At 39.2% G+C, this 24,527-nt stretch overlaps 1 protein-coding gene across 3 annotated transcripts in view; it reads left to right on the forward strand.

Annotated features, from left to right (window-relative positions):
- Nucleotides 1-24,527, forward strand: part of LOC119782926 (regulator of microtubule dynamics protein 2) — a 57,435-nt gene that overhangs the window by 19,557 nt on the left and 13,351 nt on the right. For all 3 annotated transcript variants that reach the window (XR_005280726.1, XM_038284138.1, XM_038284137.1), the window contains exons 3-5: nucleotides 6,317-6,494; nucleotides 6,572-6,674; nucleotides 10,386-10,446. Coding sequence is in view for 2 of the 3 variants with exons in the window: in XM_038284138.1 (XP_038140066.1) it covers nucleotides 6,317-6,494; nucleotides 6,572-6,674; nucleotides 10,386-10,446 (342 nt within the window). In the remaining variant the exon portion in view is untranslated. The remainder of the gene's footprint in view (nucleotides 1-6,316; nucleotides 6,495-6,571; nucleotides 6,675-10,385; nucleotides 10,447-24,527) is intronic.

A 24,527-nucleotide genomic window follows, 5' to 3' on the forward strand; every position in this document is an offset into this window, starting at 1 on the left:
AATACTTTTGCTGATTCGCTTTTCCAATGTAGTGAAATTTCACCTTTCTTTGCCCTGTTCTTTAGGAGTAAACTTTATGCCTTGTCATGTTTGAGTCAGATAGGGGGCCTAGTGGTTGACAATATGCCTTGTCAGCACTGAAGTGGTATTGTTTGATGTTTTCCTTCAGAGCTGGTCACTTTTAGGTCTCTGCAAAGGAAATAATGGTTCCAAGGCAAGCTAGCTTACATAAACATTGTGATACAACAAGATCCTTAGTGTCTTATTTTCTTTCAACATACGCGATTCATGAGCCGTGGAATGGCGTGGCAGGAATGCGGAGATGGCTCAGTACCGTGCTGCTCGTCTCTCCAGCTCCACTGAGTAAATAACTGCGGGGTGGCAGGGCAAGCTACTGAATGAATTAAAGCTCTAAACGATGAATGAATCGGGGAATGAATGAACAAATGGAGCAGCTAGAGCTCCATGTACAACCAAATGCATCTCTTGCGTCTCAGAGCCATGTGATTTATTTCTACCAGAAAAAAACAAGAAAGTAACCACAAGAATAAGGGTAAACGGAAAAGCAAAAGGATTTCCTCTAATCTGGGATGTGTTTGACAGAAAAGGTTAAGTTCGGTGTTTCAGGGGTTATATGAGATTTATTGTGAAGAGGAAGGATGTAGAAATGACTTGGAGCATTTTCCTGAAAATGCAAAATAAAGACAAAGTACCAATAAGTCTGGATTCTCTTGAACCTGTCTGTACGTGAAGGAAGCATAAAACAATTGTTAGCTGGTAGAGTTTCACTTGTTGGTTAATCCCACTATTAATATGGGATCCAAGTATTGCTCTGTTTTTTTTTTTATAAAAATTTAACTTTGAATGAATGGACGTAACTTAACCCTCATATCTGCAAACATACGGCAACAAAACAGCCAATTTCATTTAAACCTTAACTTAATACTCAAAAACACTAACCCTAACCCATACAATGGAATCATGCTGTAACAATATGGTGGTATACATTTTTTTATGAAATATAGTTATATTCTTCCAACCATGGAAAAAAAAAATTAGCAATAACGTATCACACCACTTTTCAAAATTGAACCAAGTAGGGGACCTCTCATGACCAAAAGACTGATCTTCACTACCGTATTTTCACGACAATAGGGCGCACCGTACTAAAAGGCGCAGTCTCAGTTATGTGTGCCATTTCTGTATTTAACACACACATAAGGCGCACCGGACTATACGGCGCGTTTTTTATATACAGGTACATGTCCTCTACTACCTTTAAATAGCTCTACTGCGTATTTAAAAATACAGCGGGGGCAAAACTGAGTATGACTGTGCTTTATTCATGTATTTATTACAAAGTATTAATCAAACCTGCGAGCTGGCCGTGAGACAGGCACATCGCAGATGACAGAGCTGTGATCACTCCTAAATTAACTTAAAATCCTGAAACCTGACGACGGAATATGTTCGCTTTTATTACCGGTATCCTGGTGCCTGCTGTTTAAATTATTTAGATGGAAAACACCTGCCAGCCGCCGCGGTGAACCCGGAGGCTACCTGGCCTAGAGGCTGCTGATGAAGGGATTTCTACTGTCGGTGTACCGCTGGTATGTGGGGGTCTGAGCGCCTCCGACAGAAATAGATAATCTGGAATTGCAGACTGCAATTATTAAGTTTTCAGGTGGACTTTCTCACTTAAAAACATATTAAAACTACTTTATTCCCACTGATCACAGCAAATATAGCTGCAAGATTGAGATTATTTAGATGAAAAACACCTGCCAGCCGCCGTGGTGAAGAGGAGGAGACCCGCCCAGAGGCTGCTGTTGAATTAAGTTTTCAGGTAGAAAAATAGAGCAGGAGCAAAACTGAGTATGTTTGTGCTTTATTCAAGTATTTATTGCAAAGTATTAATCGAACCCATCAAAGTCATCATCCTCTGTTTCTGAATTAAACAGCTGTGCTTAATCAGACATGCCAATTTCCCCTTCTTCGCTGTCAGAGTCACTTTCTGTGCCGTACGGCTCCTCGGAAATGATGCCGGCTTTTGCAAAAGCTCGAACAACAGAGCCAGCAGACACGTTAGTCCAAGCATCAACAATCCATCCGCAAACGGTGGCGTAACTTGCCCGGCGCTGCCTTCCACTTTTCGTGAAACTGTGGTCTCCGTCTGTCATCCATCGCTCCCACGCCGCTCGCAGCCTTACTTTGAACGGCCGGTTCACACCGATGTCGAGCGGTTGAAGTTCCTTTGTCAGTCCCGGAATAACAGCGAGCACAGAGTTCATTTGTTTCACCATGTTTTTCACATCGGCTGTGAGATGGGCACGCATGGAGTCACAGATTAACAGCGATGGTGATGAGTGGGAAAAAAACCACCTGGTCTCCTTACATACACCTCCCTCAGCCACGCTTTCATCATCTCCTCATCCATCCAGCCCTTTTAATTTGCCTTAATAACGACTCCAGCTGGAAAAGTGTCTTTAGGCAAATTCCTTCTCTTAAAAATCACAATCCACGCCCACACTTCCCCCTTTAACTATCTCATGGTGGTTTCAACAGCGTCCGCAGTAACAACACATATAGGGCGCACCGCACTATATGCACCTTATAGTCACGAAAATGCGGTAATATGGGATCTAAGTATTGCTCTCTTTTTTATAAATATGTAACTGTGAACATTGATGTAACTTAATCCTCATATCTGCAAACAATCGGCAACAAAACAGGATCTGGTCTTAAAGTGGCTCCAATTTTATTTAAACCTTAACTTAATGCTCAAAAACACAAAACATACTCCTCACTGGCAGCTTTTAAAGTCAAAAATACAATGGAATTATGCTGTAACAGTACAGTGGAATAAATTTTTTTTTTAATTTTTTTATGAAATATAGTTATTTTCTTCCAACCATGGAAAAAAAAAATTAGCAATAACGTATCACACCACTTTTAAAGATTGAACCAAGTTGGGGACCTCTCATGGCCAAAAGACGGATCTTCACTACTTAGACATTAGATTAACAAAGGGAGATTGCTGCACTGTGCAGACTAGCGGCTACAAGATCAGGAATCATTGTGTTGATTGTACAAAGTGGGAGTTTGTTTAGAGTGCAGGCGCAGGGGGGTTAAGGGTAGCTGCTTCCTAGAGGGAGCCTTCCTGCGTTTTCTTGCGATATTCTCCAACCACTTGTTTTCACAGACAGGGCTGCTGCTCAGAAACAGAATTCATAAAAATTATTCAGAGATGCAATGGAAATACAGCTTTTATATGGATTTGATGAAGAAACTGCTTAATAGCATGTTTCAGGATAAAGACTAGGTTTTTTTTCTCCGCCTGCGTTTCTCAACCACTTATGTAATTGTAAAGAAACCCTTTAGTGCTTTGATACCACGAGTGTTGTGAATCTAAGCTAGGTAATTAATCTGAACTTGAGGTAATGTTGCGTGGTATTTCAGCAGTGGACTGAAATGTAGTCCAATGCACCAGTCTAAACTTTGATTAGGCCTTTGTAACACTTTGGTTCTATCTATTTTTCAGCCATGCAGGTTTAGATATGTTCCTGTGATTGGTGTCTTTGTCCCTTTGATCCATCAGATTGTTCAAGCTTCAGTTGTTGAAGGATTACCTCACATTTATAATTCAGGGCTCGATGTTAACCATCACCCGATCGCCTGGGGAAAGTAGTTTTTATTGTTGGGAGAGTACAAATTTCATTGCATTTGCCCACCGGGCAAAAAAATGATCGCAAAAAAAATTATTTATCACTCAAAATTACTTTAAAATCACCGAAATTCGCTGAAAACGACCCACAAGCGTTGCCGGCGCCATCTTTGTTGTTTTGTACACATTCTCGCGTGATTTGAAAAAGCCGCGTGATTTTCCACTAGATGTTGTGATTCAGCTCTTGGGGAGAGAATTCTGCAGAGCAGCAGCTGGATGATGAATTTAAGCTATACTATAATAAACGCTAGATTCAAAATGATCAGTCAGGGATTAGGAAAATAACTGTATGCGCTCAGTGTAAATATTTCTATCATATGGCAGTCTTCTGTACAGTGGTCATACATTAAAAAATTTTCATAAAATTTTTTAGACATTGGAGTTGTGCATTTAAATGTTATAGAGCTAAATATGTTAAATTGGTGAGTAGTAGTAGTGTAAGTTTTTAACCTGTCAAGATTTTTTTAGATTTTTAACATTGCAATTTATATTTTTCCAAGCACACAACAGTTTAAAGCAAAGTTTAGATTGAAAAGAATGTGCAGGAAGGATTGAAAAGCATGTTAACAAGGTAATGTAGGCTTGAGTTCATTATCTGACGCATGCATGTACACACCAGGAACCTGGAAACTTACTGAATTACAAAAAAACATTTAAAAAAACAAACAGGTTTCATTGATATGTATACAAAAATGAATATTAGGAACTATATTTATCAAACATTCTACTGGGCAAGTAAAAATTGTTTCTGGGCAAATGAAATGTGAAAGCCACTTGCCCTTCTTCGGGCAACCCCTGTAATTTATAATATACTGGCAACTTGATGACGAGTCGCTGCCCCAGTGCTGGGGCTACACAAATCGTCCAAATCATCATCCCTCCTCCTCTGTAGTTGTCAAGTGGCATAAAGTGTTTTGTACTTTGTAGTACTGGTCAGTTGAGGTGTAGTTTTTCAACCCTTTCAAATTTCACTCTAATATTGATACTATTAATATAATATTGATAATCTTACGTCTAAAGATTTGCTGCTGTCTTATTAATGTTCTCCATTTCTCTGTCAGCATACAGACGTGAAACTGTTTAAAAATCATCATCGACTTTAGATTGTAACGGTCATTGCTCATGTCAGTCCACCCTAGCATTTTATTGGCACACTTTAGAAAATGTTAAAGGTATTTTGGAGGATTTCTGCAATTTTTTTAAAAGACCCACCCTCTCCAACTCTACATGCACAACCTTGTACATGCTCCAGAGAGGGAACGTGTTAACGTGTTTGACAGTGCATCACTGACCCTTTGATTAGAGGATAAGTCATCGCTTGTTGGTCCATCTTGATTTAATGGCCGGGGAGTGGGCAGTTTGACCTCTTGACCCTCTTCTGTGGAGGCGGAGCTTCTCAGTGTCCGGAGCTCCTATCAGAGGGTTAATAACCGACGGCTGTTCACGGCGATGCCGAGTAGCCAGACCGGACGACTACCCTCTGCTGTCATTCTGTCGGATGCCCGTCTCCCCTTTTGGGCTTTCCTGCTTGGTATCATGTTTTTGCACTTCACTTCTCCCGAGCAGCAAACTCCAGCTTTTTTAGACCAACCACCATCAATCTCCCCAATTAATTAAAAGTTTTAATTAGCTACGTTTGGCTTGTGCTCTCCCTCCTAAATTCAACAGTAGCATCAGCATTGAAGCCTGTTTTTTTTTTTTACACACAGCTTCTCCGTTGTTCAATGAATAAAGTGTCAAGGAGCAAAACGCTGTGCTGTTTACACTGAAGAGAATTTCTTCGTCACAGAGCAAAAGCATGTCTCGATTTGTGCAGTTCAAACGCTCTCCCATCCTTGTTGTAATCATCAAACCCAGAGTGTCAGCGGGTGGAGTTCACTTGCAGTGCTTGGCATAAAACACCTGTTGGGCCTACCGTCTGTGTCCTGCTCTGACACCTCCCCTCTAAACCATGCCTCACGGCCCAAAATATTCCTTAACCGCCAATGACGCACATGCAGCTGCTGCCAGCACTTAATAGAGGCTTTTCATGCTGTCTGTGTCTTTGATTTTTACCTTTAACTTTATTACACCTATAGTCCTACCTTTTGGCTTTTAAGTGTTAGCTTTGGGTGTTGCTGCGAGCTTTCCCTCGATTGGGGAAAAAGGGAAAAAAAAAGACATAAAACTTGTGTTGGGTCTGTTTGCGTGCCTTACCCTGCTGAACAAGTTCCCCCATGTTCCTGGAAACTCTTCAGGTGTCAAACGTCAGCCACTGAGAATTATAAACAATTAAGATCCCCACTTATGTAAACATAGCATGGTGCCATTTGTTTGCGAAAAGAGGGTGAAGATTGATTTGTTATAATCACCACCTGATAGAATGCGGCTAATTAAAAATGCTCGTTATGTTGAGATTGCTTTGAGTTTTCATCACTCAGAAGAGGACTCTTTTTTTTTTTTCTCTGTAGGTAGAAAGATTCTGGCAGCTTTTAGGATGTTTCTTATTGTTCGTGCATTCTGCCAGTAGAGGCGGTTTGTATTGAGCACATCTATTCCCGAGACATTAGCGGGCCTTATCCGTAACGTTTTTTTGTTTTACTATGGTTACAGGTACATGACTGCTCTGACAGACTCTGACGAAGAAGATCAAAGTGAGGAAGAGGAAACAGCTGAGGAGCAAACGGCGGAAAAGTTATCCGTCCTCTTCGAACGAATCGACCGCTTGCGTCAGGGTGACGAGTCGGACAAAAGGGAAACCCTGAATATCCTTTTGGAGCAAAAAGAGGAGGTATGTTTGTATTTTTCCATTTCCTTAACTGCATACATGACAAGAGTTTTACCTAAACTTTTTATTTACTTCTGCAGTTTGGACAGAGCTCAGAGTTTCTGTGGCGGCTAACCCGAGCTCACTGTGACGTTCATGACATCAGCGTCACTCAGGAGGAGAAAAAGACCCATGCCGAAAATGGTAATCAACCTGCTTTTGAGTCTCGTTCACAAAGATAAAACAATAAAAGGCTCAGAAACATTGTTGCTCGTCCTACACCTAAAGAATAATACAGTTTAATCTGCAGGATCTATTTCAGTATCTTTAGATACTTTGACATTAGTGCTACTAAAAATAATCCTAAAAATTCAGCTAGTAGGCGATCATTTTTTACATTGGTCGACTATCAAATGATTATTTGATGGTTTTCTTTTTAAATAAATGAAGCGGCTGTACACATTACAGAAAAATATTTTTAAAATTTGAATTTGATCAAAGTATTTAAGTTAAATTCAGCTAAGGAAAACGCAATCATTTTATTATTCAGAAAGTTTAATATAAAAAGGGGCCCTTTAAACACGTTCTTGGTAAATGGGTTAAAGTGCAGATTCCTTATTCATTTACTACATTTAATTAAGAAATTTCCAAATTGAAAGCACTAAAATAAAAAATTGTATATGTTAGAAAAGTAAACCAAAGTTTAATTATTGCTGTTCGTTAGAGCTCTCTGTCCACTGCATCTACTTTTCGCTCGGAAGAAGAGGGGATAGGAAAACACCGCCCCCTATAGTTCCAGTTGCAAATTGCACAGCAAAGTATATCACACTGCCACACCAGAAAAATTAGTGTTGAAAAATGCATAAAGGAAATTTATCCATAATGAAAAAAATATGTTCTATGGAAGCCTGTTTCAGCCACATGAAATAAAAAAATAAAAATTCATAATTATTAGATTCAAAGTCATAATTTTGACTTTCAAAGTCATATTATGAGATATTTGACTTTCAAAATTTTTATCTCATAATTTCAACTTTCAAAGTCATTATTATAAGTTACAAAGTCATAATTTCGACTTTCAATTATGAGATAAAAAGTCATAATTATGAGATATTCGACTTAAAAATTTGTATCTCATAGTTATGACTTTGAACCTCATGATTAGGACCTCGTATTTAGCATTTTTTTCATTTTCATGTGGCGAAAAAACAGGCTTCCATACAATTCTTTATAATATCGACATTATTGATCATTTCCGCTACTGGCACCAACCCTATGGAGTATTTATTTTTATTTTTTTTCATGTATTGTTACTAATCTTCTGCCGGATTGAGTTTCTTAAAACGGATGCAAGCTTGTTTATACGTGTAGAGCAGACCTTCAGAGAAGGTGGAAATTATTTTGCGTTTGCAGACAGCGTGGCCCTCGCTGTTGCTCCAGTTTGCCGCCATGTTGCTGTCGGTGTCTGCTACCCACGCGTACCCGTCTAAAATGTACATCTACAGGTGAAAGGAAAAAAAAAGGGGCGTGGGCACGGTTATATATGAACATAATTAGGATATCATAGAGTTACAGCATGAATGAAACTTATTTATACTTTCATATTTATTAACTCTACGTCTTAAAAAATTTAATTGATTCAAAAATATCCAGTTAGCAGTATTTTTTTAAGCAACGAGGCAAACCTTCTTACTTCGGCCAATTTTCGCTTTTTACAAAAAGATATTGTGCTTGGCTTCATGTGGACAAAGCCTCAATCTCTATTATTTGGATTGAGCTTTTCGTTCAATTTAAATGTAAATTTAAGGTATTCTTATACCTGATTCTTATAAATAAACTGTCAGGGTAGATTATTCGTCGACCTGACGGTGTGAAACTCAACCACTAAGCTTAGCTAAATGATGCCTTTAAAAACGTATTAATAGACTTTTAGCATTCCGTGGGATGTTATCTGATAACTGCCAAAAATGTTTTGTTTTTAAATCATTTGAGCCTTAATTGAAGGTCATAGTAAAATGATGATTCGTTTTTAGATTTCATGCAAATGAAAGTCTTTGGATGTGAAAGATTTGAAAAACATTTCCATCTTCTGCAACTTTTTCCAGAACGCATGACGAAAGCAAACATTTCCCAGCTACCTTTTTATAGTACAATTTGTACTACAGACGGCTGCGTTTGTTTTCTTTTTTTTTTTTTTTCTCAATGAACAGAGCTGTTTTTTTGTGAGCCTTCTGTGATCAAAACTGGATCAGCCTGTTTCTCTGAACTTAATCCTTCCTCATCTCTCATCAAGTTGGCCAGGTTCTTTTTTATAGTCGTCTGTGTCAGAGAATTTGATAGTAACAGGGACATGGGGATTTCAAGAACAGTTGCATTCATTTTGCATCCATTTAGATATTAATTGAGTTATATTTGTAACTAAACATTCTACATTTTTATAGGCTGTGTTAAAAGAAAAGAAAACCAAGGAACACAGAAGTCTCGTTAAAAAAGTGTTTGATACTGGATCTGGATAGGACAAAAAAACCTGTTGTCCCAGATTAAGTACCATCTGAAGCAGATGAGGACTTTAGTTCAGCTGCAAAATCCGAAGCTGAGCAAGCATCTGTTGTAATTCTGTACTCAAATCTGAAAATGCTTTCCAGCCGGGCACACACTGTGCGATATTTTCAATCGTTGTATGCAGCTATAGCTGAAACTGTACGACGAAACCGCAGGGTTTAAAAGTTCACAATTCATGTTCACACTGTGCGGCCCGAAGCTTTGATGCGACCTTACGATGGCTGATGGAGTTTCAAACATTTTTGATTTTTTCCCGACCTTACGATTCCTGATTGGGAGGCGGTCGTGAGAGGCTGATCGCACATCGTTACCAAGGCTGAAAGTCACACCGACCGAAAAATTCTCGCACGACTGGAGAATCAGCCAGAAAAGGGCAAAACATCATACAGTGTATGCCCGGCTTTACTTCTAATATGTCCCGTTTGATTTTCTCTTTTATAGCTGTATCAGATCACTGTCCCATAGGGGTACAGAATTAATGAGTGGCGGTCTAGTGGTTGGTGATTTGAGTTTGAAACCCACTCCCACAGACTGCCACTCTGGGTCTCTGAACAAGACCCTAAACCCCACACTGCGCCCCAGGAAGGCAGCCCACTGCTCCCCAAGGGGATGGGCTAGATGCAGATGTAAATTTCTCCAATGGGAGCTCAATTAAATCAAATTATAATTGTTATTTATTATAATTAAGGGTTGTTGTTGTTTTTTTTTACATTCTCACCTCTGATATTCCGTGGCTGCTTAGGATCGTTATGAACGCACCTTTTGCATGTGCAGCCTCATTTATGGAGTAACCTGACATCGGTGATGGTACCCAAAATGGGAAAACTCCCACTGAGTGTTGGAAGCACTAATATCACCATCCAATTTCCTGAAATCATGCAGCCCTTTTTAAAAACAGTCACTTGTATCATCAGAACCAAGAAGTGCTTTTTCATCCATGTTGTTACTTGCAATTTTTTTTTGGCTCCAGTCCGATTTTTTACTTTTTCAAAGAACTCTCAGAAATGTGCATTTTGTGGGTTTTTAGTCACCCCTCCATGTTGCACATTTTCTTTAATTCAGTTGGGGGTTGCTGTTTTGGTTTCTCTTTTACTGTTCAGTCTATTAAAGATTTTGAGTTCTGTAAATTTTAATAGTATTTTTTTTAGACTTTTTAAAGTAATATCTAATGATATGTGAACCTATTTGCTTCCATTTTCCTTTTTGCTTTGCTGCCCAAACTCCTGAATGTTCCCACTCAGGGTCAATATGTTTTTTTTCTTCTTTTCTTTTTTATAATACAAGAAAAGAAAAAGAGGCATGGGATTTGTTATTTTTGTGAAAAATTAAGTCTTTCTCCTATTTTCCTGTTAGGTAAAAAAGTTGGTGAAGAGGCCATAAGAGTCAATCCCAGGTGTGCTGAAAGTCATCAGTGGTACGTTTTTAACTTTTTTTCTTCTTAGATTTTTACTTTACTGAACATATATATTCAGAGGTTGCCGTAAAGTTTTTCATTTTCTGTGATTTTAAGTAATAAGGTAAAAAAAAAGAAAAAAAGAAATCGGTCATCATCAGCTTTTACCCGTTAATTTGTTTTAATTGAACTTTATTGATCTCACAATGGAGAAATTAACTCTGCATTACACCCGTCCCCTTGGGGGAGCAGTGGGCTGCCATTGTGCAGCACCAGGGGAGCAATCGGGTGTTAAGGGTCTTGCTCAGAGAGCCAGAATGGCAGTCTGCGGGATTGGGTTTCCAACTCACAACCTCAGGATTCCAAACCCTAACCACTAGGCCGCCACTCCCAAACCATATGTAGGTAATAAGCAATTTATGTAATTTATTTGAAATTATATACAGTCCAAACAAGCTGAAAGAGCCATCTACAAACAAACAATTTGTCCACATTTGGCTTTTGAATGGGATCCAGAGATGGCAAAAGTACTCACTTTCCGTACTTGAGTAAAAGTACAGATACTTGTGTTAAAAAATACTCTGGTAAAAGTGGAAGTACTGATTAAACTTCTTTACTCAAGTAAAAGTAACAAATTACAGGCTTGTAAATTTACTTAAAGTATAAAAGTAAAAGTAGAAACCACTTTTTTCATGCCGTTGCCAACATTTTAAATGGATGTCTGCCAATAAGACTAGATCTCTGTTGTGTTCATTTTCAATCATCTCGTCGTCCATACTACTAAGCTGCAATGATTTGCAGCGAATGAATACCTCCGAATCTGTCGATTCATCTTGTAGTGGTGCGTCAAATGCAACATAGATTCCCATCCAATTAGATTGAATTTGGTATTGATGACGTGAAAAATAATAACGGTAACTCCATTGAAATGATTCAAAACTAAAGTAATGAGCCAATTTTTTAAAATGTAAGGAGTAGAAAGTACAGATATTTGTGTAAAAATGTAAGGAGTAGAAGTAAAAAGTTGCCATAAAAATAAGTAGTAAAGTAAAGTAAAAATATCAGAAAAATCTACTTGAGTACAGTAACGAAGTATTTGTACTTCGTTACTTCCCATCTCTGATGGGATCTATGCTCATTTTTACTTCTTCCTTCTGCCAGATATTCAAATCTTTATTTTTTGTAGAAAAGCACTATTAATGTACCAACTAAACTCATGCCTGGCTTGTGCTCATGTAGCTGAAGGCTGTAGAGTTTTCAGGCCTATCTGCCTCACCTTAGCTAGCCTCTTCTACCTCACAGACTTCTATATCTCGCCAAAATGAGTGAATTCCGTGAGATTCTCCGTTTTTGTACTAGATTTTCGTTTATCAGAATAACATTATTTATTTACTGACTGTTTGCTAAATTCCACGATTCTGTCCACTCGCCACAGTAATCATAGAGCCCAATTCACATTGTGATCCATGTTGCGTATGCGCCTTTCTCTATCACACATCTTCCTTCCACTCAACTTTCAGTTGATGTTTGTTTGAAGATTACACCTGTTTTTGAAAATATAAAAAATCCAGAATAATTGGCTGTCGACCTGCTGTCTAAGAATTTATGCTGTTGGTTTTGTCTTGGAGCCAAACTATAGTTGAGCTGATAAAAATAGATGTTAAGTGACAGAATAAAATGAGTAAAAAGAGGTAATTTCCTATAAAGAATGCCTGCTAATTGGAATGATGGGATGTTCCATGAAGCTGATGTTCCCATGAGCTTGTATATTTTTCTGAGAAAATGCAACATGTGACAAAACACAACAGCTTAAGAGAAATGTACAAAACGGTAATTAATTTAGATTTTTAAAAAGGGCAGAAAACGAGTAAAGTTCTGGTGTTTTCCTTGGCGCTCTCATCTATACTTGACTCCCTTCTGGTTTTCTTGTTTTTAACCAAATAATTCAGAAATGAGTAAAAATGTGGCTGCAGTTATCTGGTCCTGCATATTTATGAGATAATGAAGCTTAGCTTCCCTCATGAAGCCGATAGCATCACATCCAGTTTCAGGAATGTAAACAGAGCAGGGTTAACTTGGCTTAAATATACTGACAACTGTATTTAAATAACTCCTGTGATTAATGTAGCCGCGATACGACAGTCGCTGTTCCTGTAGCGGCTAAGCGTGAGTACTGCCTGTGTTTATATATGTATGCATAGATTGAAGGCTTTAGGATATCAGGCGGAATTTAAGTCTTCCTTTTTTCACTTTGTGTGCAATCTTGTGGTTTGTTCTACATTTTCCAGCAGATTTGTACCAGAAATATTAATAAATCTGCAGTTTTTGGAGGTCAGTTAGTCTAACAGTGACTTAAAGTTTTGCTATGTGCTTGCCTTGCTTTAATTAGGACTTGGTAGTTTTGCTGGCTCCTCTGTGTTTCACATCTGAAAATGTACTCATGTCAGAACTTGACTGCTGATTAAATGAAGAATCCACAGCTGGATCTGTGTAATTAAGGCTGCAACATCTGACTACCATGTGTGTCATGTCAAATTACATTGGATAGGTATACAATCACATATAATCAACTTAAAAAAAGTTTATTCAACATTTCCTTAACAGTCAGAAAACCCTGGAAGAAAATAATCGTCCAGGAATTGTTTTTGTCATGGGAGCGAATAATTAGCATTGGTAAGTTAGTACCATGACTTGAGAAGTATTAGTATATCTCTTTTCATTTTGGTGGTAAGAAATATTTATTTTGTTAATCTTTTTTTTTTTTTTTTCATAATTGAACAAGCGAAGTTTGAGTTCTGTAAAAAAAAAAAAAAGGACCTTTAATCAATGTATTTATCATTCATCTACAACATACTTTTGGGTCATGCAGGTTTGCCAGGTTGAGAAATTAGATACATCATCTTAGTTTTTGGGTTAAAATATCTTTGCCTAGATTTTTTTTGAGTACCTACTATTAGAAGAACTGGATATTACTCATCTGCTTTATTTAGCCAAATTTAAAAAAATACAACAAAGTCTAAATAACAATGAAATATTTTATGTTAATTGTCCAATTTATTGTCATACTATGACCGAATTAAAATATGTGGTTTATAAAAATCTAATGCTGCTTGAATCTTCCGTTTTAAGAAGATTTAAATTTATCTGTACTTTTTATCTTTTTTTTAACCACGTTACATTATTAAAGTTAAATTGACTCCTTTAAATCAGAACCTTCCTGCTAGAACAGGATTTCAGAATGAATAGCAGGTAGGTGACTCTGATCAAGTTATCGTCTGTGATTGTGACCACCTCTTCACCTTTGGGGACGGTTAAAGTTCACGGCAGTTTCATTAGGATGAAAATGAGAAAGAATTTCTTTGTTAGAACGGTTGCTATAGATGGTTTGAGGGTCACAGGAGCTTCACAGGAACTACACGTAATGATCTAGAAAGCCTCATGTAGAAAGTGTTCGCAAAATTAAGAGACATTTGGTACAATTCTTCAAGCTGATTGTGTACCTGCCAACCATGTTGGTTTTTCTTTTTAGCCAATTATAGCAGCTGTAGCAGCTTTATTTTTTTCAAACTCTTACCAAATCCGGTCGGGAGAAACGTGGAAACATCTTCCAGTCAACAAAGCCAAAAGAATTGCGTCCTTTTGCTGTTTAAAAAAAATATAAATGGGGTTTGTTTCAGCTTAAACCGGCGCAGCCATGTTTGTTTTGTTTGGCTTCAGTCTCTCGTTTACACGTTGACATCAAAGATCTCTCTGCATTTCGTTCATTTGAAACATTTCTGTATCGAAACTAATGCATCTGTTGGCTCCTGGAAAGATGTATTTTATGGAGTTAGTGAATTTACAAATCTCATGACAATTTATCTTGCTCGCAAGATGATATATAATGATGTTGCCTAATAAAATTGACAATTGCTTCAAAGTAACTACATTTGGATTACAGTTGAAGGATTGCACAAGACATACAACTGCACAAGACTCACAAGTCTGAAGCACTTGTAAAATATAGTCATACCTCAGAGAAGGGTAAAAATGGGGGGATCGCTCGTATGAACGATTTAAGAACAAATTTGTTTCTACGAAAAATTCTTCCGTGAGGCCCAGTGTTCTTTGGAGAGAAACGACAATAGGTCTCATGATACGTAGACTTATTCGCACAAACACCTCGTATATCTGCAGACACAATGGTAGAGGTGATAATTTACTTTGATACAAGGCATTGAATGAGTTTGTTAACTTAGAACTCTTTCTAAGTTAACAAACAAACACTAACAAACCAAAAAAACAAAACTGATCTGTGTCGGTGGTTGAAGATCCCAGGCTAATCAAAAATATGGAGAAATTAATTATGTCATTAGTTTGTTTCCAGGTGTAATGTTATTCCCCATGTGTAAGACTTCTTAGCTCATTTTCTCTACCACATCCAAACAATGCAAAGCAAATCTGGCAACAAGATTGTTTGGCACAAGCATGCAGCAAACACCCGTAGTGCCGCTCCTGTGTTCACAATCACAAATAAACCGCCCAAGCTTGGGAAACAAATCTGAGTTTTATTTAAATACCTCAAGTATCAAAACATCTAAATATTCATTGGTTGGACATTAACATACCTGTGATGGTTAAAGGTCTATAACCCTCTTTAACGCAACCTTGAACAAAGATAATTGACCCGAAACTCCAGCAAAACAATGTGAGAGATTAATTAGGTTTTTAGAAGTGTTAGTACTAGGTAGATACTAGTTCATGTGGTTCCACGAGCTTTAGTACTGATGTATTTTACTTGTATGAATGCATTGTTGGTTAGGAGAACTGCCTTTGCACCATGACTGCTTATAATTTGCTTGTTTACACAACATAAAGACTTCCTCATTCTAAATGCGACAGAAAATTCCTGAAATTAATCCCCTTTTCTTTTGACATTCTGCAGTTTTCTTTCATTTTCATAAACAAAGCTTTACCAGGAGGCTGAAGCCTTGTTTTCTCAGTCCACTTGTTAACAACTGGACTCAGCGCCACCTGAGATGCCAAAACCAAACACAAAGCTGTGCTTGTTTAGTATGATAAAGAGAAAGGAAGGAAGCTTAATGGTAAATCTAATTTTTACTAAAGGAATTAGTTGGATTCTTAAATAAAGCACCCAAAGTGTCCAACTTGAGTGAACAGGTGATATTAGGTAGAAGGGAGGAGCGTGGGAAAGGAGGAGCGGTGCCAGATGTTGAAAGGAAGTTTATGTTGGAGGTAAGTGTTTACTTAGAGCACAGATGCCGTGAGAAAACTTGTCACACGCTTCCTTGTGAATGTTGTTCAGCTTGTCACACTTTAGCAGGTACTGTTTTTAAATGTGCTGCAAGTCACTTCCTCCTCCGCTGCTAGAATGACTAACATGGATAGGGTTTAACCTCTCCATTAATATACACCTAAAACGAGATTAGACTAAATATATAAGCATGAGGAGTATTGTAATGGCTCTTGCCAAGTAGGAAGTATATCAGCAATCACCTTAGAATTTGCACTGTTAGTAAAAATGGCTGTAGATCTATGTTCATAGAGTAAATGGGAGTGACAGCTTAATAGACTGGGTGAGGAGGACTTTCTGAACAAACCTGCTTTGATGATCTTAGTGTAGCAGCAACTGTGAACGGTGCTGCTGTTCTGGCTTTCTATCACTCCTGCGTCTCATCTTGCCGATTAAGCTCAGATGTTCTTTTATAAAACTAAAAGACTTGCAAGCTCTTTGTAAAGCTTCATTTGAACAAACAGGTTTTGCATGATCAGTAGGTCACCTGAGGTCTTTCTCAGAGGGGGGGGGCTTTATACTCCCAGCATCTTGGTGGAAATGCATTACCATAGTTGTCAAACTTTGCAGACAAAATTTCCTGCTTGCACAATATTGCAAAATTGCAGAGTAACAGCTTGTAATGCACACTAAAGAACACCCAAACACATGCTGTTAAATACAGATATTATTTTCCTATAGTGGTTCTAATAGTGCTTATGGAGGAACTTTTGGTGCAATACGCTGCGGAGGCACTATTTGCTCAATCAACAAGTAAATGCATGCAACTATGTAAATCCCTAAATGTATTGATTTGATGATGATACAAAAGGCAGCGGATTAAGAGAATGGATCTAGTTTGTTTGAGGAGTGGAGTTAAGAAAGTCGGTCTATTTTAAACCGCTTTCTGTCACAAGTGCTGCCGCTGCACCTTGTTTTCTGCTGCTGAATAAAGCACCTCGTCCATCTCTGCGACAGTCGGGCCCACAGAACGACAGCAAAGAAATCTATGCTGCTTTATTTTCGCCCTGAGCTAATTGTGCCAGCAAACGTCACATACCCTGACACACCGTCTTGACAGATTTGGCAGTTCCTTGCTCTGTTTCTGTACAAGTTTTAGCCTGGAGTCTCATCTGGCTCACTCTGTTTCTTGATGAGTTGCTCATGTTTGGATTTGAGGGCTGAAATCTATCTGATGTTTCTGCTAACCACCTGTCTCTTTGGGCTCTTTGTTTTTGCCCATTAGACAAGAGGATTTCTGTGAGATGTTGGAGGAACATTTGCTGAAACTTTACGCAATAAAATTGCTGTCCTGGCCTCATCTTTTCCCCTTTCATTGACTTGTTAGACAGACCCTGTTGGATAGTGTTTCAGCACAGTTAAAAGGCGAAGACAAACTGCAGCAGTTTGGGCCCTGAGGCTAGACACACCTCTACAATGTACATCCTATCTCCTCCTCCTACAATCTGTGTCTCTTCTATTTGTTGCATAAGAGCAAAGCTTCACAAAGTCCCCTCCTTGCATGTAACTAAACTACCTGAACAATGAAGTATTCATGTTTAAAATATGGCTTAGTTGCAGCTTCAACATTATGATTGCCTATATGCCTGATACGAGTCACCCTAAGCGTTTCCTAATTTGCCTACTCTTCTCACTTTAGCAATGTTTTTTCCCAGTGATGATTACTCTTCATCTCCGGTATAGGTTGTGTTTTTTCTTGCTACCACTTTATTGCTTTGAGTCACACCAGATATTAATGATCTCACTAAATGGAAACATGAAGAATATCTTCCCAAGGAAACATTTTCTAAAACAGAACTCATTAAATGACTCATTAAACTGAATTTTATTCAGATACTAACAAAAGTCATCTTGTGATGATTTCATTCCACTTGAATTTTTTTTTAATGTTTGGACTCAAACATAAAAGCCTCAAACTTAAATGTTTTTTTATGAATTAAAGCACAATCGTAGCATTGGTCGTATTTTAATTAGTCAAGTATTCACTGCTACTGGTCTGAGGGCCCAATGGCAAAAGTATATAATTTGTATTTATATGTTAATTTTCCACAATTTTTTTCCTGACCTGACCGCTGTCTTCCTTGGTCTTTTTGATTTTTTTTGGCCAATGTTCTGCAGCAAAAATTTAAAGCCTTAAAGGTTTTGCTTTACAGAGACTCTGCTGACGCCAGAGTCTCTTCTGCCGGCATCACAGTCAGAACTGGGAGGAAATGGCGAGCACAACAGGCAGTCAACCAAGCAGAAGCAAGACTGAGACATGGCGACTTAGTTGGCTCTCTGGCAGTTGGACGAGCCGGTCTAGATAGCCATACAAAGCCACGCTACGACCAAGCCCGAGGACAAGAGCGATGACAGATGATACAGGGAGAGATTCGTGCAGAGGTGGAGGAGGAACGCCAAAGTAGGATGGTGGCAATGCGCCAGCAAGGAGCTTGGTCCAATTGGAACCATGCGTCCGCCCGGAACATCACCTGGACAGAACTACAGAAGTATGAACAAGCAAGACTTAAGTTCCTGATCCATTCAGGGTATGATGTCCTTCCAAGTCCATCTAACCTTTATACCTGGGGCCTTACAGAAGCACCAACATGCCCTCTGTGCCCGGCAGATGGTTCCCTGGAGCACATCCTGCGCTGCTGCCCTAAAGCACTGGGAGAGGGAAGGTAAACGTTGCGCCATAACCAGGTGTTAAAGGCAGTAGCAGACACCATCTGCACTGGAATCCTGGAGTCAAAGCACCAGTCCCCTTTGAGGAACAATATCTTCTTTGTCAGGGCAGGGGAGAAACCTGAGAGACCAGGTAAGGGCACATCTCGACTGCTAGCCATGGCTCGGGATTGGCAGTTGCATGTGGACCTCGGAAGGCAGCTAAAGTTCCCAGAGCACATTGCAAGGACGTTACTTAGACCAGATCTAGTCTTAACATCTGACTCGACTAAGCAAGTCGTGTTACTGGAGCTTACAGTCCCCTGGGAAGACAGGATGGAGGAGGCTCATGAAAGGAAGAAGGCAAAGTATCTTGAGCTGATTGAGGCATGCAGATGCCGTGGATGGAGGGCCCACTGTGAGCAAATAGAAGTGGACTGCAGAGGCTTCCTCAGTCAGACCGTGCGTCGGGCATTCAGGCTCCTTGGCATCAGATTGTTGCTTGAGAGAAGAGCCACCAGAAACATCAGTGAGGCCGCTGAAAGAGCCTCAAGTTGGCTGTGGATGAAGAGGGGAGACGCGTGGAGTAGCGCGCTGCTTGAACACAAACTGGGGCCTGATCAACCCCGATTGGGTTGCCCAGACGAGGGTGTCTGAAGATCAAAGACCCGAAACACCCTATGACCCTGGGTCCTTCACTGACGATGTGTTCAATCGGCACCGGCTAGGTGTTTCAAAATCTGCAGCAAAAATTTAAAGCCTTCAAAGTACAGCTGGATTTAAACTGAATTTAAAGTACATACAAGTTAACTCTGTTTACTCGCTGGTGGTGTTGGATTTTATTTAGGGTAATCAGAGAAAGGTTTTCTTTACATCCGCTCTATAGTTATGATCTTTTTTTTTTTTTGTTATTAAAATAAAATGTATATATGCAAATCAAAAAGCTTTTGAAATAACATTTTTATCAGGACATGGAGACAGTTTCTTATAATTTGGTATTACCGGTAATGTTTTTATGAGTGGTGACAATAAATTGCTACAGATTAGACAAACGGATGATTTTATTTTGATAAAACCATTAAAGAAAACTATGACCACCTGATAAAGCTTTCTTCAAATATACAGTTTGTACAGAAAGTATTCAACACCTTTACATTTTTCACTCTTTGTTTCATTAAAGCCATTTGCTAAAATGAATTAATTTATTTCTCATTAATGTACAATCAGCACCCCATCTTGACAGAAACAAAATTTAAATTGAAATATCACATCATCATAAGTATTCAGACCCTTTGCTCAGTATTAAGATGATGCAACAAGTTTTTCCCACCTTGATTTGGGGATCCTGTGCCATTCTTCTTTGCAGATATTCTCCAGTTCGGTCAGGCTGGATGGTGAGGGTTACTGGACAGCCATTTTCAGGTCTCTCCAGAGATGACCAATTGGGTTTAGGTCAGGGCTCTGGCTGGGCCACTTAGGAATGGTGACTGAGTTTTTGCCAAGCCAGGCCTTCGTTATTTTAGCTGTGTGCTGAGGGTCATTGTCTTGTTGGGAGGTGAATCGTGGCACAGTCTGAGGTCCTGAGCTCTTTGGAAAAGGTTTTCTTCCAGGATATCTCTGTACTTGGTCACATTCATCTTTCCTTTAATTGCAACCAGTCGTCCTGTCCCTGCAGCTGAAAAACATCCCCATAGCATGATGCTGCCACCACCATGTTTCACTGTTGGGATTCTATTGGACAGGTGATGAGCAGTGTCTGGTTTTCTCCTCATACCTCTTAGAATTAATGCCAGAAAGTTCAATCTTGGCCTCATCAGACCAGGGAATCTTCATTCTCTTAGTCTGGGAGTCCTTCTTGTGTTTTTTGGCAGACTCTATGCAGGCTTCTATATGTCTTACGTAGGGATGGAACGGTTTATGAAAACCGTCCGAACCGTTCGGTTCGACTGCCTCTGTTCGGTTTGCGTGTGATGCATTCGGTTCATGCGCTGCTCCTTTTTCTCATAGGCGAAGCGTGTACACTCCAGAGCAGAAAGTGGCGGTACTGCGACCAAAGCCAACCACCAGTAGTAAACAAGAAGAAGCAAAGCATTGTAGCAGAAAAAAATCAGTTGTTGTGGAGAATTGTGTAGGTATGGCGAGCGGGAAAGAACAGGAGTTGGAAGATGCGCCAGCAGCACTTTATAGGTCTGCTGAATGGGACCACTTTGCATTTAGAGTGACCTACGATGACGGCGGAAAGAACGTTGTGGATAAAAGTGCAACAGTGTGCAAGCATTGTGCAACATGTTTTGTTTATGCTAACAGCAACACAACCAAGTAACATGCTAACCCCCAAATCCCACATACTCCGTCAGCGCTCCACTCTGCCCCGCTGCGCTCCAGACCGCCTGCACAAAGCAAAGCCTAAAGCCTCTGCTGAGTTCCTTGGAGATCGTAGAGGGCATGCATGAGATGATAAAATTCAAAGCAGCGAAACACGCGGAAATGATCCTGGGTTTCCGCGGATCATTAAAAACACTTACAATTCATTAATTTTTTGGGATTTTTTCATTAATTTCATTAATCTTTATGGGATTTCGGGGTAACAATCAACATATACCGAACCAAACCGAAAACCGTGACCACAAAACCGTGAACCGAACCGTGGATTTTGTGAACCGTTCCACCCCTAGTCTTACACTGAGGAGAGGCTTCTGTCCCACCACTCTGCCCTGACTGATAGAGGGCTGCAGTAATAGTTGACTTTCTCCCGTCTTCCTACTGCATCTGTGGAGCTCAGTCACAGTGATTCTTCTTTACCTCGGTCACCAAGGCTCTTCTCCCAAGATTGCTCAGTTTGGCCTGACGGCCAGGTCTGAAAAGAGTCCTGGTTGTCCCAAACTTTTTCCATTTAGGGATTATGGAGGCCACTGTGCCCTTAGGAACCTTGAGTGCTGCAGAAATTCTTTTGTAGCCTTGACCAGATCTTGCTACAGTTCTGTCTCTGAGCTCCTTGGGCAGTTCCTTCGACCTTCGATTCTCGTTTGCTCTGACATGCACTGTGAGCTGGAAGGTCTAATATAGACAGGTGTGTGCCTTTCTAATCAAGTCCAGTCAGTGTAATTAAGCAAAGCTGGACTCCAATGAAGGATCAGAAGAAATGGACAGCATGTGGGTTAAATGTGTCAGCGCAAAGGGTCTGAATACTTATGACGATGTGATGTATCAGTCTTTCTTTTTTAATAAGTTCGCAAAAATTTCTACATTTATGTTTTTGTTTGTTTTTTTCTGTCAATATTTGGTGCTGAGTGTACATTGAGAAATAAAATTTACTTTTTTGATATTAGCAAATGGCTGCAATGAAACAAAGAATGAGATTTTTTTTTTTTTTACCTGAAGATTCAAAGCCCTATACCCTAACCACTAGGCTGCCGCTCCGGGGTCTCAATACTCTCCGTACCCTCTGTATGTTAACTTGGGATTTATCCAGTTGAAAATACTTTTATCTATCACTTCTTTTTGAAATTATATTAGATCTAAATTTAATACATTTCTTGATGGAAATTTTATCTTTAGCTACAGTTTAGAAGGTAAAATAATGTTGCTAAATAAAAGCTCAGTACTTATAGGGATTTTAAGCTACTTGTATACAAAGAGCAGAAACCAGGATTAACACATTGAGGCCTAGGATAAAACTATGTTATGATTTAATTAGAGGAGACGGATCTGTTTAAAACCTTTATATCCAGCTCTCTGTTTTTATTGGAAGCAAGGCCGCGCTGCTGGTAACATATAGTATCTCTGTTGTGATGTTGTAAACTCACGGAGCACCAGCCAGTGGCTGTGTGGGTTCATCCTGTGCTGCCTTAAGAAAATAAACACGTCATTTTATTCACTGTAGCCCACAGTTAATCTGTTGATGTTTGCCTTTCTGGGTCATTTGAGGTAGAATTTGTCTCATTGTTGTAGATCTTCCATTAAGTTGGAATACTAATGGTAACCTTGATGTTTATTTGATGCATGGTGGTTCCCCTAGTTCACCTCAGTGTGTTAAAGAAGTTGGGAAATTGTCTGCCTTAAGTTGTTGCTGAGTTTTGGGTTAAATTATCTTTTATTTTGTCATATTTTCTTCCTATCAACTCTATCGCTCATCTAAATCCCCATCACTATGCAGGGGACCAAAAAATCTCTCCTGGTCAGCCGGGCCAACAATGTCCCTAACGACACCTACCTTTCAGAGGTATAGACAGGATTGCAGGTTAACTGGTTCAATTTGCATGTTTTCAAAGTCAAAAACATGGCTTTGTTTGGGTTACTCTGTAAAACTTGGAACTAAACGCTAATTTTTACATTTTGAATTGAGAAAGCTTCCTGGATGGGAAGCGAAACGTCTTAAAACTTGGAAAGAAGGTCCAGTGGATTGTTTTTAACTTTTTTGGAATGTTTTTGTATTGCGTAAATAAAGAGCTTCGCAACTGAACCTTGGTTGCAGTGTGAGAAACATACCTGTTGGGAAACGTGCTACAATATCAAGATGAAAGTCATCTTTAGTATAGACCCAGCTCCCAACCCAAGTTTGAGAATAGATTAATGGCGAAATTTCTTAATCTCCAAATTAATGCAGCATATTAATGCCGATAATGGTCTACCACTAATATATATATATATATATATATATATATATATATATATATATATATATATATATATATATATATATATATATATATATACACACACACACACACATTAGGGGTGGAACGGTTAACAAAATCCTCGGTTCGATTCACGGTTTATGTCGGTATATGTTGATTGTTAGCCTGATATGTTGGACGTGTTGCTGTTAGCATAAACAAAACGTGTTGCACAGTGCTTGCACACTGTTTTTATCCACCACTTTCTTTCCGCCGTCATCGTAGGTCACTCTAAATGCAAAGTGGTCCCATACAGCAGACCTATAAAGTGCTGCTGGCGCGTCTTCCAACTCCTGTTCTTTCCCACTCGCCATACCCACACAATTCTCCACAACAACTGATTTTTTTCTGCTACACCCGGCTAAGCTGCTTCTTCTTCTTCTTCTTGTTTACTACTGGTGGTTGGCTTTGGTCGCAGTACTGCCACCTTCTGCTCTGGAGTGTACACGCTTCGCCTATGAGGAAAAAGGAGCAGCGCATGAACCGAACGCAACACACGCAAACCGAACCGAGACAGTCGAACCAAACGGTTCGGACGGTTTTCATAAACCGTTCCTTCCCTAATATATATAAATGTGGACAACTAGTTATACAAAGTATACAGGTCAACTAGTGTTCAAATTAGAGATGAAATCAGGGGCAAACATCCAGTTTTTCTGCACTGCAGTGTTTAATATGATATGGCGAAGCAGTGTGATGGAGTCATAATTTTGTAGTTTTCAAGACTAAAATCTTTATCCTCAACTTCAGAGTCAGGAATCAAGGAGAGTCAGTCAAGTCGTTCAGAAGGGTTTTGTTGATGTGTCTGAAGTCATGACAGGTAACCCTCAAAGCAAGTCCCGAGTATGAAATTGAATTTCAAGTCCTTACATGTCTATTTTGAACAAGGCATGCTTATGAACATTTGGTATTAGGACCAATTTAAATAAAGTCTATTCTCCATTCTTTATGCTGCTTCAAATGTCAAAGATCTTTGTCTTTAATCCTGTTTTTCAATTCAGGTTAGCTTTTTAATTAGTAGTTTGTAAATTTATAAGTCCCCCCAAAAATAACATTTATTATTGTGGGGTGAGTGACACAAAGTATTGATGGACACTTTTCAAATGATATGCATTTTTAAAATTGTATATTTTTGGTGTTCATGTTGAATTCCAGTTCAAATCCCGACTCATTAGTGTAAAAGTGTAATTCACAAGTCTCTGAACATTTTTGATAGACTTATTATAAAATGAATGACTCCATTCTGACTCAGGTCCAAGTCATGTCATTCCTCTGGATACGACCGTACCGTACCTCATCATTCATGTTGTAAGCGATTTGTCTTTTTCAGAAGCTGCGCTTTTCCCCAACGAGCTTTTAGCTTTCATCAAATCTGAAATGATCCTTAGCTTCCCCTCCATCTGTTTATTCAGTAAGGCAGTGTTTAATAGAAAACCAGCAGCTTCAGTTTAGGCAGATTAATGCTTCTAATCTTATCTAGTAACTAG

The sequence above is a fragment of the Cyprinodon tularosa genome, unplaced genomic scaffold (genome assembly GCF_016077235.1).
Source record: "Cyprinodon tularosa strain WSP-4 unplaced genomic scaffold, ASM1607723v1 ctg199, whole genome shotgun sequence".
Lineage (NCBI taxonomy): Eukaryota > Metazoa > Chordata > Actinopteri > Cyprinodontiformes > Cyprinodontidae > Cyprinodon > Cyprinodon tularosa.